Source organism: Schistocerca nitens, chromosome 6, assembly GCF_023898315.1.
Source record: "Schistocerca nitens isolate TAMUIC-IGC-003100 chromosome 6, iqSchNite1.1, whole genome shotgun sequence".
NCBI classification, from domain to species: domain Eukaryota; kingdom Metazoa; phylum Arthropoda; class Insecta; order Orthoptera; family Acrididae; genus Schistocerca; species Schistocerca nitens.
Window position 1 is genome coordinate 569,054,424 of NC_064619.1, and position 14,195 is coordinate 569,068,618.

A 14,195-nucleotide genomic window follows, 5' to 3' on the forward strand; every position below is an offset into this window, starting at 1 on the left:
TCACACTGTGTGTTCAAAAAATTATGTTTCTGGTTATATTGTCACTATTTCCTGTTAACTAATTTCACATGGGAAACAAAATTACTTAAAATAATAAGTATTACAGAACTTACAGCTTATGTAACATGAGCAAAATTTTGCCTTGGTTAGTGCCCATGTAACCTAAAATAGCTTGGTGCTCTAGGATTAAATGGAGATGCATTTAACAAATGACGAAAAGTAGAGCTGAATTTACAATTTTAATCTATCGTCATTTAATTTATTACTGTACCAGAAGGAAAAAGGAAACTGGCATTCTGTGTGTCTGTCTGTTGATTTCCAGTGGGGTCATCTTTCTGCTTTTCCTAACAGAATGTAAGACTTCGCATCAACATTATCTGCTCCTACTGTTGCAGTTTTTTTTATCTATAGCTAAATAGAAGTTACTTTCTGAACAATCACCATATTTGTTCTACTTGATCATGTGGTATCTTTCTCAAATTGTCATTAAATCACTTCACCATGTTAGACTGACGTGGTTTCAAGATTTCTACTCTAGCCCTCCATAACTGAAAGATGAGAGAACCACAGCTACAGAAATGTGTGATTACATAGTTAACAGTGTCCAGTGAACAACTGCTGCTTTTCATTTTCTTCTACACTTTTTTTCTGCTTTACTTTGTGTGAGAACTCTATATTAAAATTTAATTAGGCAAATCAGAGATTCAATATGACTGCATTGCGTAAATTATGGACATTACAGAAACTGTGATATATACTTACCTGGTGGAGTGGATAAGGAGATGGATGAGTCCAGCCTCCAAAGAGGATTAAGGTATCCTTATAACAAACAATTGTAGCACATGCCTTAGGTGAAGGATACGACCCCATAGTTAGAGGCCTCACCCATTGCCGCTTGTCAAGATCAAGTCGCCATAAGTCATTAAAAGTTGTGCTTGTGGAAGTACATCCGCCAAACACATACATTGAATTGCCTACAACAGAAGAACAAAGGACTTTGATGTTATGTGTTGCTAGTGGCTGATCCAGTGCCTTACAACAATGCAATAATACAAGGCAGAAGATGAAGAGAGGTGGGAAGAAGAATTCAGGTGGATGGTACATATAGAATGATAAAAGTATGTATATATTTTGGAAGTGAGGAGGGAGGGGAGACAGTTTGAAAGAAGGTGAAAGATATAACAGGTAAAATAATAATAAAAAAATTAAGTTAAACATATATCTGCCAGCCTACACCTTTTTTTTTTTTTTTTTGAAGAAGCTGTTGTGCAATGTGTTCACAATTTCATACTTGCTTATTCAAACTAAAAGCATGTTTTTTGTGTGTGTTGACAGTCACTATACCCCAACAAGAGATAAAACGTGGCTGTAGATCACAAACTCAGAAATCTGTTGTGGACAACAGATACCTACGTAACCAAGTTTCATTTCAATGGCTGGCACAGCACTGCAGCACTACTTTAGGGCTGCCACTGTCTGCTCCAAGTGTACTGGCATCTACAAAGCTGTTTACAATGTGGACATATTCCACCAAAGGGCTGAAAGATACCTCTCTCTACCATGGGCTCAAAGATGCTGATAGTCAATAAAACATATTTTCCTGAAGTTACATTTTATTTTTGACTCTAGAGAGAGTAAAGCTTGCATGTTATGTTATAAAGATGAATGTTCTCTCAAAGAATGTTGCACCAGTTAGCAAAATTAGGTCTTAAATATGTCATATATTCCTGTGACAAAACACTTCATAATTTATTTTTGTATGATTATTAATTAAAATAAAGATGTCTTTCTATGAAAAAAGTGTGAATAACTATTCATTATTTAACAGTGCAATTAGCAACAAATACACAATTCAAGTACAAGTAAAAATAAAATGTTGCTGCTGGCAAGATCTGAACCAGTGGCTTTGTAATGACAAGACTTATACAGTACACACTCAGTTACCACTAGTTCTGTTCAAATGCTTGAAATGTTTTGTAGCTTACAATTCTTCAAAACCAATGAAAGTGATTGTTCAGTTTTTTTCAGAAGTGTGTCATGCAGCTGTAGGAAATTTATCTCTGGGCAATGAGCCCTTCATATGCTGTGAGTATGAAGAAAGGGAACCACTCCCTAATGTCCCATTGTAAAATTTAGTTCTTTAGGGTACCTTTGGGCATATATGGAACAGCATCCACTAAAGGCACAGACAAGGTTCCCAGAGAAAGAAAGAAAGAAAGCAAAAAATGCCCCAAAAGCCATGAGCAACATCTTACCACATGGGAACTTTTTTTTTGTTTTAGAATGGTAGACAGTGGTCTTATATCAATATACATTTTTTTCTTAAGCTCCCAAATTACGTTGATTAATATGGGAAAATGGAGCTTATGGATATACAAATGCCATTTCTTTATGGTCCTGAGTATCCCCACCAAAGCAAATGAAATCAATGAGATAAATGTCTGAGTTGTCACTTTAACATAGCGAAGGTCTCATTTCAACTGTATGTAAATTCATTAATAAAAAGAAGCAGTATTAGGGAATGGGAATGATCTAAAGACAAAGTGTTCTGACTGACAATAGGGCTGGTGCTTGTTCAAGATAGGAATATGACTGAAACTTTATGACAGATTGAGGCTGGGTGCCCACAGACTCAAACCCGAGTCCTTGACTATCACAGAGAGTGTTCTTACTAAGGCCTGAATGTACAGACAAGCCTCAATTCACCTCATGGTCAAGCCTGCTCATCTCTTTTTCAAACACATCAGCTGAAGAGTGAAATTTTCATTCTGGAAAGAAACTGCAGACCTTAGCTAGCCCATCTCCACAATGCACTACAACAGACTCTTCTCACAGGAGTGCTAGTTCTGCAAAGTATGCAGGAGAGCTTCTATAAAGAATCAAAAGCAGGTAGGCTGAAGCTGAGAGACAGCCTGCAAGGCATATTTGAACAGTTCAGTCCAGTAAGGTAGTTCTGTTCCCTGAGGTTTTCTCGACACGGCTGACTAACAGTGTGCTCCCTGGCATACAGTTGAAGACAATGTCCTGGGTTTCAGAGACGGCTTTCAAAGTGTAGACTAGCAAGTAGAGCTGCTTCAAACCAGTCTTTTAACTGAAGACCACGCCAATAACTATAGCCCCCTTATGTATTGCTCCCATACAGTCTTTAAAGACAAGATTAAATTAATTATGGTGCACAAATATGCATTTAATAATTCTTTGATATGAACTGAATGGGACGAAACCATAATATGTGGTACAATTCGACATGTCCTCCTAGTGCAGTCAAAATCGTGGCGCAACTCATTTTCTCATACAGAGAATGTTGAAATTTTAAGGCAGTTGCTACATTACACTGATAATTCTCTTTTGATTCTTCTTGTCTATTTCACAGAGTAGCCTAGTCAATGGTCCCAGATATACTAAAAAATACCATACAAGTAAATATATTTTGTAAAGCTAAACAAACTGCAGCAGAAAGGTCTGAAAAACTGAAAGAATACGACATCCTTCACGAGAGAGTTCTGCCACTATAACAAGTGAAGTCCATCATACCACAAAAGCATGCAGAATGTGAATATCTTTTGGTAATAGATGGTGTGTACGACTCAGGAGTTAATTCTTCACATTCTATGAGGAACTCCGTCACAGACCGATTAAACTTCTTCTGTGTATGGCGAATAACATCTGTAACAAATGAAAATGCTTTAACAAGCAGACTTGGTATGTTGGACAATAATTCATTTGCATAAAAATGTAAGGCAAGAAATATGTACAAATGGGTAAACCTGTAACAGTTTAATTAATAAGTCGGTTGCAAGGTATAGGCCTATGCGTTATTCAAATGTGGAAGTTAGTAAAGGTTACGAATCCTTAATACACCGTAGTATACATATTTTAAGAATCTTTACAAGAGAATAAAATTGGCGCACTGTTCGATTATTAGGACATACATACTTTTTACAGCTTTATGCCATCGTCTACAAACAACGGAACATTCTTCTAAGTCTTTGTATGGGGGAACAAGACTAAGAATATATTCCAAAACTTCATCAGGAAGATCATCTATTGACCTTTCGTATCTGTTCACGGGCACAGCAGTGAGAGAGGATGACATTTTTGCTGTCAAATTTCGGCATATATTAAGTACATTGCAACTTTTAGCCGGGGAAACTAAATCGCTTCATCACTTTTCAGCCACCACTTGTAAACACACAATGTAAACTGCTTTTAGCGCCATCTCATCGGGATTTGCAACTGCATTCTGTTAACAAAGTACCAACTTCCCGCGATCTTTTAATTTTTCGGCACATGTAAACACATTCATCAGCTTCTACCGGCAAAGCTTAGTTCTTGGTGACTGATGCATGCTGATAGTGGTTATTATGGGCACATTTTCTTCTAAATAGGCAACAACACTTCTGTAGCGTCTGGCATCGCTAAACATATGACTATCGCCTCGCACAAGGCACTGGAATCAGCTGTTCGGTTCAAAATGTAAACAGCACGCGAACATGTTATAGTTGAAAGTATTCGTTCTGTAGCAACTTAAGTGAAATTTTGCGACTAGGCCGTATCGTAAAGACAGAGGCGACATGTCGATGCTTACTCAGATAAATCCTTTACTTATAAAAATTCCAAATATTCGATTTGCAGCACCTTTCAGAAACATTAATTTATCGGTCCCTCAAAAGGTATAGTTCTACCGATCAATTATTAAACAATATTTCAGTTACTGTCATACGTAAAGGACTGTTCCTACTGAAATTAAAAGCAATTTTCTACAATGATTGATAGTGTCGTTTGTCTGTTGCCGTTCTAAGTGAAAATTTCTTGAGGAGCTACAGTATCTTCTTGAATACTGTCATTGTTGTGATAATCTCCGTCTTTCCATTTATTTCAGATAACCGTAGTGTCGGTGACAGTCGGAGTGGTCTTAATCGGTTTTTTAGCGAGATACTTGCGTCGCAGAAGAAGGGTGATTAATTACAACAAACGTGGAGCTAATCAACGTATCTACTCTTCCCGAGGCGCAAAAAGTCCGAATGGAGGTACGTTCATCATTATCAAGTGACCAGGTTGGTACAAGAAGGTTCATAGTTACGTGTTCTGTCATCTATGGCCTGTTTCTATTTGGTGTTTTGTTTTAGTTAGGGTAAATCTCACTTAACGTTGTAATTATGTCCATTAATTTTCAATACAACGAAATCGATTGTTGTTTCAATGGATAAGTCCGACCACTGTTATTTGTGACTTTCTATTAGAAGAGGTATTTGTTTGGGTCCCAGTTGTGTTTGTTTCAGTGTCAGACGCCAATATTAATTCCAGTGGAGTGAAGTATTTCATCATTTCAGCAATAAACCCATGCTGAATGCATATTTCCCGTTTACCAGAAAAGGGCCGCAGTCAGGATGTCATATAAAATAAATGAGTAATAAATTTACACGGCATATTTGTTAAGTTATGGCCGATATTTTACCAATAAAATATTTATTACAACAGCATTACTGTGAAACCATTTGTCGTGTCATTCAAATTCTCTCCGTGGTACCTATACAGTTTTATTTCGGCCATAAATATTGTACCCTGAAGTGTAATTTGAATGGACTCACCCTGTTTCAGTACCATTGGAAATTGTACCTGGTGTGAGTCCTTGGGCATTACTCCCCAACACCACTTCGAGTGCAGACTCAACACTTGAAATTTTAGTGTAATTTGTCATAGTATGGTATCTGTTTTCTATTTACAATGAAATTTGTGCTTCAACCATAGTCTAGCCACAGATTTCTATGATAGCCTAGTTGAATGGACATTGAATTTTATCTGATGTATTTTTGAAATGTTACATCCTATGTGTAAGAATACATTTGTATTAGTGTTGCATTGCCTTTTTGAACAGAGGTTTTAACAAGTGAGTGCATGACCAGTATTTCACTTTCAGTTTTTTAATGGTAACTGAGATTAATCTTTTAGGCTATTGCTATATTAAAATCAGCTGCATTCTGTACACCACCTAGTTGTAACACAATCCATTGTCAGTGCTGTTGTTAAGTGTTTTCCTAGCTATCAAAGAAGTGACAATAAAAACTTGTTTCACTCTTGCATGAGACTCAGCAGGTCACCACAGAACCAGTAGCATGAGGTGTATGATGCAAATTTGTCTGCCCTCTCTCCATTTTCATTGCATATGCAAGAGATGTATAAACCTTGTGACAGCTTTATTCAAATCCCCAATTTGACCTTATGAAATTTTACACGTAGTTTCACTTTGTCAGTGTATGACCATCAGTGACTATGTGTGGTATTAGCAGATTACTTTCATTTTGTTTCATATTTCAAGAATAGTTATCTTGTTACCAACAATGAACGTAGATGTCAGGGTATACTACAGATCAACCTGGTACTACAACCTTTATCTTGTCACCAAATTGTCACTTTTGAGTGTAACCTGTAACTTACATTGTAACTCTGATTTTTTGCTGTGTGTGTGTGTGGGGGGGGGGGGGGGGGAGGGATGAGGTGATGGTGGTAGTTAGAGAGCAATGTTAAACTTGACTGTAGCCATCTACTTTCTGCAGTAAGTGCAAAATACCCTCCACCATCCATCTGGGATGGGTGCCATTATTACGGTAATGTTCTAGCTATCTCCTTCATATGTAGAGGAGGGAATGGGGTATGAAGTATTTTTGGTTTCTGTCTGATAACACTTCTTGACATACATGGAATAGGTCTTCAGATGGGGCACAGCCTAACTTCTTGGAATTTCTGTAACCTCTTCGCAGTTACTGAACAGAATTTTTTTTTTAACATGGCAATTCCTTTCAGATGATTCTCAATGTTTTTCTTAATATTCCATGCTGACATTTCTGAAGAGTGGTTTGCAAGGGCCACTAATTAACAGATAAGTCACATCTTTCCAGAAATCTCACTGTATAATAAAGTCTGTTGTTTATACCCCGATGTTGTTCTTCCATCAGTTTGAGGATGTTTCATCAGTGTCAGCCCTTAATACTGAAATAAAGTTTATGATATAAGGACAGCACAGAGCATATATGCAGAGCTGTCCAGTTTATGTATAACATCAGACAGGTTGAAATCAAACCTGACATGCTTTTTCTTAGCCAGCAATTCTAACAGCCACTCCATGGCAGAGAATCATATTGAGTATGAAACTTTCAATTTCACCCTTCATACCACTGATGAACTGTTAACAAATAGAGTGACATGTAACTAAACAGATCAGAAACTGCAGTGATCTTGATTGTGAAACAAAGTTGTAGGAAAGACTAAAAATCTTGTTCGGTCAAAATCCCCTACGCTCCAATAATTTTTCTTCAAAAGAGTCGAGAAATGGTTATAACAGATTTTAATTCTTAAATGTATAATAATTATGAGCAAACCTCAGTTTGGAACCTGGACAGGCAAACACTTTGTGGATTCTGTTACGTGTTCTTGCAAGCTTGATACACTGGCAACTATGACTTACCTGCCTGTATCCACTGAACATTACTGTTTGTATACATTTGACAGTTTCTGATGGCTGTTTCTGTATTCATGACTCAGATAATTTAAATTTTCTGGTTAGCTTTATGGTTGTGGTGTAGAGCAGTAGGATACATTACTGTACTAAGTTCCACTCAAAAGTTGATACACACTGATTGCAGCCTACATTATGAAAGAATCTTCAAGCTTACTCTCATTTTGGGAGCACCAAGTTTCCACAGTTAGACATATGTAACAAGAAAACTAGCTTAATCGCTGCGCATCAGATTTGGTTCCCCATGTACTTTATAGTTTTACCTGAGATGAAACTTCCTAACAATGAAATATTGAACCTTCTGTTTCCTTCCAAAAATTAATGCAAGACTTTTACAAATGATCATCTAAAAAGAACTTAACATTTTGTCAAATTATTAACAGAGTATGACCTACACCAAAGTCTCCTTTCCTCCTCTCGCTCATGAACCTTCACTCCCCCTCCCCTTCTTGCTAGAATCCACCGTGATGGGTGGAAACGCTCAAGCAGCTCACTTAGCACCTAAGAAAAATAATAGTTAGATGATTCCACATGCACTTATCATCAAATGAGAAATTAAATATACTGATTTTACTGTGAATGGTCCTGTAGACCACCTCTTGGTATGGAAAAGTAAAACTTTTTTTGAGGGATCATATCATCTGCTCAAACTGGTTGTCATTCTAATCAATAGCAGGGCAAGTGTTCTACCCTATTTTGGGTGATTATGGGACAGCTGTAGTGCAAATTTTAAATTTCTGTTTGTAGTTGGAGATTTTAGGATGTTACATTGTAGAATTCTAGTCACTCATTTGTGATCAGTCAGGAACATGAAGTAAGAGTTCTTTTGCTCCAAAACTGATTTAAATTTTAGTGTATAATTTGATCACTACAATGTAACTATAAAATTTCATTCTACCATAGTTTAAGCATTGTCTGGTGCGTATTATCTGCTGACCAGCTGACTGGATACCTACAAAGTGTATGTTCTATTAGTCACACTGGACAAACCTGAGAAACTGCTTCCTGTAGAGCATTTAAATAACATTTGGCCCTTTACTGCTTTATGCAAGAATGCTGAAGACCAATTTATCAAATATCCAAAAGCAACAATCCATTCACCCTACTAATCCTGCTCCGATCAAATCACAAAGCTGTAGGATTCTGTCTGGATCACAGTACAACATAATATGTGTAAATCTCAGATTCAAGTGACGTTCGTGATTAATCTGCAGGATTGACCAGTATGAAATTAAATGTAATGTTTTTTATTTTGTTGATTTATTTGGGTTCTGTGACACGAACAGACCATGTCTCTCACTATGTGCTCTATACTTGCTGCAAGGTGCATTTATAACACATCCTGTTCACAAAACTCATTTTATTTTTATTGTGCAACATGATAGGTAAATTTGTGACCACAGTTTCCAGCATCAAGGGTTCAAGCCCCATTCAAGTCTAGGATTTTTTTCTGTAATTTATCACTTCTTTTCCTCACACAGGGCTCACGACTTTTTTGTGATCACAGTGGCCCCTACTCCCTCTTCTGTGCTGCAATCTCTCATCTTTGGCTTTTCTTTTCTTCTCTCTCTTTGTTTCTCACAGTGACAGCATTTGATATCAGCATGGCTATTCCCTACGTTCTGCCTTCCTTTCTTGGAATATTCTTGCACTCACCACCTTTTGGCTGAATTAATTTGTTGTACCCTACTTGATTTGACCTTCATTTTCCAAATTTTTCTGTAGTGGGGGTTGAATGGGGAAGAACACCTTAAATAGCACCTACTACACACACTGATAAAGATTGTCTGTGCACAGTACCAGTGTAGACTGTTACTTGTGCTTCAAAGCCAATGTGGTAGCCAGTCCAATGTGGTGGGGTCATTATATACCCTTTTGTTTGAACCTCAGATGGGGAGAGCCCTTGATGAGGGTAGGTGGCATCGAGTTGGATATTCCACATGTGAAATGTTAAGTTACAGCAAGTCAATGGCCATTCTGATCAGACACGTATAGAATTTCAATGCGGGTAGAACTTTATAACCTTACTGCAGTCCCTACTGTCGCTGTCCCATGCGAAAATGGACAAGCCAGATACCTAGGAGTGAAACAGTTTAGTCAGTGCTTAGTATAGGCTTGAACTGATGGGGATACTTTTTCTGTCACAAGGCCATTATTTTTTGTGGAATGCATTGAAGATAAATTTGGAGTTGAGTCATTAGGAAAAATGTGCAGTGGCTCGCTATTGATTAAAGCCACCTCTGCTGCACAATCTGCAGATCTTCAGGTGTGTGAAGGTCTGGGTGACATACCAGGGACGATTGCCATTGCATCACACAAGACATTGAATATAATCTAAGGATTCACCTTTCACTGAGATCTTATGCCCCAAACATACTAGGACCTAAGGGCTAATCTTGAGTGGCGAGGAGTAGATTTTGTATCATGCATTCAAAACATCCCAAGGATAATAGAATAGATATGATTTCTTTTATATGAACCTTCGAAGGGGATGTCCTTCCAGAAAAAGTATGTCATGGTACGCAGGTGTGAAGTGAAACCTTATATTCCGCTGCCCATGAGGTGTGTATGCTTTGGTCATAAGTCATCGTGCTGGCAGACCCAAAATTTGGTAACTGCGAACAATCACTCCGTAAAAGTAGTCCTTGTAAACAACCTTCTTTGTGTGTCGATTGCACAGAACTCCATCTTTCACGTTCACCACTTTGCCCGGTCTTCAAGGAAATACTGGAATATAAATCTACTGACTGACTGCTATATACTGCGGCATGTAAAAAATATAAATTCCTACATCCTGTTGACGTGACATACAATTATGCGAAAGTGTCATCACTCCAACTACATCCAATTTTTTCATAACCAGTTCTCACACCACCTTCCTCTCTTGTGGTTCCTGCGGCGCAATTTCTGGGAACCGCTCCCGACCTAGCCAGAGGAGCAGCCTTCTCCTCTGGCATCTACCGGTGACAGGGCCCCCTTTCAGAATCTCTTTCCTTGGAAACCCACAGATCAGATGCCTGACACTAACCAATGGCTGAAGGAAGTGCAACCTGTAGGTCCCAGAGTTGCCCGCTCTTTGTCCCCACACTTGTTGTATAGAGGTCCTCACAAAAAAACCTGGTCACCAAAGGCTGCGAATGAGAAGAAGAAGAAAAATTGAGACAAGACTACTCCAGTGATGCTGGAGACACCAATCAATCAACGTCATTGGGTTCTGAATCAATGCTCATTGATGTGGTTCCACCCCCATTAGTGACAGACAGTGATCCTGGGGTGTGGCCAGTCCTCCTGGTCCATTCATACCTTCCCTGGACTCCTGAAACATGATCATTCAATGGAACTTTAATGAGTATTACCGTCACCTGCCAAAACTACAGCACCTTCTTTCCTCCTCTGCAGTTTACATTGCTGTACAGGGAACATATTTTGCTGATGACCATTCCTGAATGCTCCATGGTTATTATGCATTCTGTCAGAACCGTGTTGGCACTGAGCAGCTTGTAGATTAGTTCACGCAGATGTGGTCAGTGTGTGGCTTTTCCTTCATACCACATTGGAAGCAATTGCGGTGGAAGTGCTAATACCTTAGCGATCATCATTTGCAACATTTACATACCTCCAGGCAGGTCATATACTTACCTTAAATTGATCACCTTAATCCAACAACTTTCACCATCTTTTCTCCTACTTGGGGATTTCATTGCGCACCACCCTCTGTAGGGGAGTACCACTTCATAAGGTAGGGGCTTTTTACTTAACGAGCTTTTTGGTGACCATGATCTGTGTCTTATCAGTGATGGTATTCCTACCCACTTCAGTGTTACGAATGACAGCTTTTTAGCTATCAATCAACTGTATGTTCCCGTAATCCTGTGGTTTCACTGCATTGGTCACTACATGACGATCTTTATGGCAGTGATCACTTTCTGGTGATCCTGTCACTTCCTTGCCACTACCAGACAGACCCACTATCACAATGGGTGCTTCGAAAAGCCGGCTGGCAGTTGTATGCTTCTGCTCCTCCTCCACCCCCTGTGTGAGACTGCACAATGACTTGCAAGACCTCTTTGATGTGATCACCCACATCACTGGGTTTCTTCCACCTGGTGCCGTGGTGGACCAAAGAAGTTGAAATAGTTGTTAAGGATCGCCGAAGAGCCGTGCAGTGTTTCAAGCAACGTCCTTTGCAGACCAACCCTATCACTTGTAAGTGACTTCATGCTAAGGATTGCTATCTGATTAAACGCAATGAGAAGGAATTGATGGGAGCACTACACCTCCTCCCTGGGAAAGTATGCCTCTTCATCTGAGGTGTGGGCCAAGCTCTGTTGTCTTCTGGATGACCAACAATTAAAACTGTTCCAGATCTTGTCCTTCAGGGTGGTCTTTGTACTGATGTGGCTCTTCCTGAACACTGTGCAACCCACCTTGTGACGGCATTGGAGTCCTCTTCTGATCTGGTTACCTTACTACTGCATAAACGACAAATTGAAGACTACCAACCCCTCCCCCCCCCCCTCCCCCTTGTTTCACTTCCTGCCAAGCAGAATTGCGTGATGAACCTTTCACTGACTGGGAACTGCTTCAGGCTCTTGCCTTGTCTCAAGATACTGTCCCAGGCCCATATTCAGTTCATAATCAGGTTATCCAACACCTGGGTGTTACTCAAAGGCTACATCTACTCAAGGACTACAACTGTATTTGGCTTGCAGATGTCTTCCCTTCACAATGGCTACAGTATTGTCATCTAAATCCTTAAGCCAGACAAAAACCCAGCGCATCACAACAGCTACTGACCAACTAGCTTCACCAACGTACTCAGGAAATTACTTGAAAGGCAGATTATGTTGGGTTCTTGAGCCTCATAGCCTTTTATCCCCTTAACAATGTGATTTCTAGCAGTGACAATCGATAGGCGACCATCTAGTCCAATTTGGAAATAGCGATCCCAAGGGCTTCCTCTAAATGGAAATACCTCACTGCAGCCTTTTTTGACCTACATCAAGCGTGTGAACCACTTGGCACCATCACATTTTACTTACCCTCCCTGACATGTGCTTTAGACGGTTTCTACTAATTTTTATTCATCAGTATTTATACCACTAATTTTTCTGGGTTTGAGTTGGTACTTCACCCAGCTCTCCATGGGTCCAAGAGAAAGGTGTCCCATAGATCTCTGTCCTGAGTATCTTACTTTTACTCATAGTCATCAATGGGCTAGTGACCTCAGTTGGTCTGCTGGTCATTTCTGAACTGTGTGTCGACAACTTTTGCAACTAGCACTGCTTCCACTCAGTAAGTAGCCTCGGCTGAACACCAACTCCAAGGTGCCATCTGACAGGCCCCTCCACGGATCCATTCCTATGGTTCCCAGTTCTCTCCTGCAAAAACGTAGGTAATGCATTTCTACACTCATAGCACGGTCCATCCTGACCCAACATTGTATGTGGACACCCAGTACTTGGAAGTTGTTGCCCAGTCCCGTTTTTTGGGCCACTTTTTTTCTAAAAAGCTAACTTGGCTGTACCATATTTGTTAACTAAAGACTAGTTGCATGGAGAAGTTTAACACTCTGATTCCTGCCCAAACTTCTTGGAGTGCGGATTGCGTTAATCTTCTCCATATTCCCATGGCTCTGGTCTCATACTGACTGGACCACGGTTTCCAGGTTTGTGGTCCAACAGTCCTTTCAGCTTTGACATTGTTAGACCCAGTCCAGTACCGTAGAGTTCCTCTGGTCATGGTGCCGTATGGAATAGTCCCATAGACAGTCTCCTCGCTGCAGTGCTTACCTCTACCAACTCTTGGTCTCTTAGGTAATTGCCATTCGACAAGTCCGTTATCATCCAACATATCGCATTCTTTTTACGTATGAGGAGCTATGATACCCACCCCTTGGGTGGGATTACCAGTTGGAATGCACCTCACAGCCTTCTGGCAGGATCCCCACCTACCTTCCCAGGAATATGCTCCACGTGTTTCCTCGTGCATCCCCCCCCCCCCCTCCCTTGTTGAATCTTAGCCACCCCCATGACCTTTCGGTGTCTGTGATGTTCAGTTCTTCAGCAGTTTCAGAGTGCTACCATATATTACACTGATGGCTCTAAAACTGTGGATAAGACACAATATGCTATTACGTCCCCTGCTGGTCAGGAATACCATCTATTGCCAGGAACATATAGTGTTCTTATGGAGAAGTTGATAGCCGTTAACAGAGGCCCCCCCCCCCCCCCCCCGTTTTTCTAATGGCCCTTACTTGACCACATTTTAATACATAGTGACTCAGTGAGGAGTCTTCAGGTCATTGAGCGATGTTACTTTTGTCACCCTTTGGTCGCTGCTATTCATGCTCTTCTCGCTGAACTTACTGATCTGTTGTCTTTATCTGGGTCCCAAGTCGTGTAGGTATTCCAGGGAATGAACTGGCTGACCATTTGGCTGGAGGATCGATTACACACACCCCATTCGTTTTGCCGATCCTAGGTGTGGATCTGCGGGAGCGAATAGAACCTCTTCTCACATCTGGTTGGTTACTGCTCCCTCTGATAAACAGTGCACTATCAAGGAGACTACTGCTACGAGACGCTATTCCTTCTGTTCCGCCCAGTCGGAATCCACCATCCTATGTCTTTCTGCATTGGTCATACCAGGCTAATCCATAATTTTATTTTATGTATGA

General features: G+C 40.1%; 2 protein-coding genes across 2 annotated transcripts in view; one reads left to right on the plus strand and one right to left on the minus strand.

Annotated features, from left to right (window-relative positions):
- Positions 1–4,425, minus strand: part of LOC126262922 (F-box only protein 42) — a 57,724-nt gene extending 53,299 nt beyond the window's left edge. The window contains exons 1-3 of the mRNA XM_049959843.1: positions 3,937–4,425; positions 3,535–3,666; positions 763–974 (exon numbers count right to left, since the gene is read on the minus strand). Of these exons, the coding sequence (XP_049815800.1) occupies positions 763–974; positions 3,535–3,666; positions 3,937–4,096 (504 nt within the window). The 5' untranslated portion in view covers positions 4,097–4,425. The remainder of the gene's footprint in view (positions 1–762; positions 975–3,534; positions 3,667–3,936) is intronic.
- Positions 4,412–14,195, plus strand: part of LOC126263471 (uncharacterized) — a 97,270-nt gene continuing 87,486 nt past the window's right edge. The window contains exons 1-2 of the mRNA XM_049960564.1: positions 4,412–4,673; positions 4,883–5,030. Of these exons, the coding sequence (XP_049816521.1) occupies positions 4,575–4,673; positions 4,883–5,030 (247 nt within the window). The 5' untranslated portion in view covers positions 4,412–4,574. The remainder of the gene's footprint in view (positions 4,674–4,882; positions 5,031–14,195) is intronic.